General features: G+C 36.8%; 1 protein-coding gene across 1 annotated transcript in view; it reads left to right on the forward strand.

Moving 5' to 3' along the window:
• Moxd1 (monooxygenase DBH like 1) overlaps positions 1–1348 on the forward strand; it is an 82372-nt gene extending 81024 nt beyond the window's left edge. The window contains exon 12 of the mRNA XM_008822116.2: positions 5–1348. Coding sequence (XP_008820338.1) covers positions 5–169 — 165 coding nt within the window. The 3' untranslated portion in view covers positions 170–1348. The remainder of the gene's footprint in view (positions 1–4) is intronic.
• The last annotated feature ends 643 nt before the right edge of the window (positions 1349–1991 follow it).

Genomic DNA, 1991 nt, shown 5'->3' on the forward strand with positions numbered 1-1991 from the left:
TCAGATTCAAGGAATGACTGCATTACCTCCAGATATAGAGCGGCCCTATAAAGCAGAACCTTTGGTGTGTGGGACATCAGCTTCCTCTCCTCTATATGGAAGTTTCTCTCTAAGGTTGCTCATGTGTTATCTGCTTCTTGGAAGCATGCTGAGCACCCAGTGCATCTGACTGTAACTTGTACTTAATGACACTGGTTTCTGGAATCTGAACCTGTCATTTAAAGATGGGTTAAAGACTGTTCATTTTGGGCCTGAAGAGATGGGTGTGAAGCACATGGAGACTTTCATTTCTCTACTCCCTTCATCCTCTCCCTCTGTTCTCCTTCCCAGTCTACCTAAGAGATGTTGCTGGAATTCTCAGCATTTTATCAGAAATACCTGATATTCTGTGCAGATGGCGAATAACGTAAAAGTGGCCTGATTTAACCACTTTAAGAACCAGGAAGTCAAGTGGAAAGAAAATAATTGTTAATTCTTTCTACATTCCATGTTATTTTAATGCTATGACTCAACACCTATCTTTCCTTTCATAACAATATCAAAGGAATTAATCTCCACTCCAGTTTCCTCATTTTTAGATGTAACTTCCAAGTGACCACTGTCTACTGTCTTTACATTTTCCAGCCCTTCTGTTTTCTATGAATTGCTCATGATCTACTAACCTCAGTATCTTTTGATGATACCACTTCAATTTTCTTGCTTCTCTGAGTCTGTTGCTATCCAAACCCATCTCAATTCCCCCTCTCCTCAGTACTGCCTGGTGGACTGTTGTCTTAATCCATCCCTGTCAAAAAGAAAGAGGCTAGGAGAAATGTGGAAATAGTGGTAGCTTGGGAAAAAATAAAAACAGCCAGCTGCAAACCCCTTTCTCCAGGGGTCCTCCAGGAAATGAAAATCCAGATCAGAGCAGTCAGTATAAGCCAGCACCAGCAGGAGGGTATAAGGTCTGTACAGTTTCTTGCCACCCAATCTGAGTCATAATTCCTATTACAGATTTATTTTTATATTAGTTAATAAACTAACTTTCAAAACAAAATTGCCACCAAGTGAAGATCTTATTCTTTTGATTGTCTTTGTATAGTCTAATCAAATTTGTTTTATGTCCTATCTTCATTTCTTAGACTAAATCTGCTTGGATCATATTAATAGACTAAATGAAATTGAAGTTTTTGTATAATATCTTATGTGGTCCTTGAGAATAGCAAGTGATTGAAAACTGATGTCAATAAAACTAGTTGAGAATGTCGTATTTTTCTTTCCCATTTTTAAGCCCTTTCTGACCCTCCAAAAATGTCTTCAATGCAAACTATATTTCTGTTTAAATAAATGCTATGCTTTGGAGTCTTTACATCTTGATTCTTAGAATTTTTTTTTTCATTTGAGGAAATATTGAAGTACTTTATAATTAATTTTACTTATTTTTATTTATAAACATTATATAACAGATTCTGTGTTTTTTTCCACCAATTTGAAATCTTATGTTTATTTTTACTTCAGATTTTCAAATTCTGAAGTACCAAAATCAAATGATTTCCATGGGAAATTATATTTGTTTTCATTGTTCTTGGTAAAGAAAGTGAGCATACTTACCAGGAAATGGTGAAGAGCTTCGAAGTTTGCTCTGAGGGATCTCTTTCCACTGACATTAGTAAGGACCAAGCTGGCACTGTTATTCTCTTAGGATTTCTTATGACTATATATGGTTTCAAGTAACCATGTACAGGCTGGAATTAGGATAAATTACGTGGTGAGAAGTTGTGGAGTACTGATTATAGTCTAAATTGTTTGATCTTGTACTAAGAACACCATTCCTGAATCTCCCAGCCTTCTTCTTTTGTAGAGACTGTGTTGCTGTGATCGATTAAATCACCATTAGTGGCTTCCTAGGTTTATTAGGCAGGGATGCCTGACACCTGAGGGAGAACTGCATCTATGGATGATGGTCCCTGCTTTGCTCTTTAGATGCAGGGAATGGGGGGGGGATATTTTAA

Source organism: Nannospalax galili, unplaced genomic scaffold (genome assembly GCF_000622305.1).
Source record: "Nannospalax galili isolate Female #2095 unplaced genomic scaffold, S.galili_v1.0 scaffold186, whole genome shotgun sequence".
NCBI classification, from domain to species: domain Eukaryota; kingdom Metazoa; phylum Chordata; class Mammalia; order Rodentia; family Spalacidae; genus Nannospalax; species Nannospalax galili.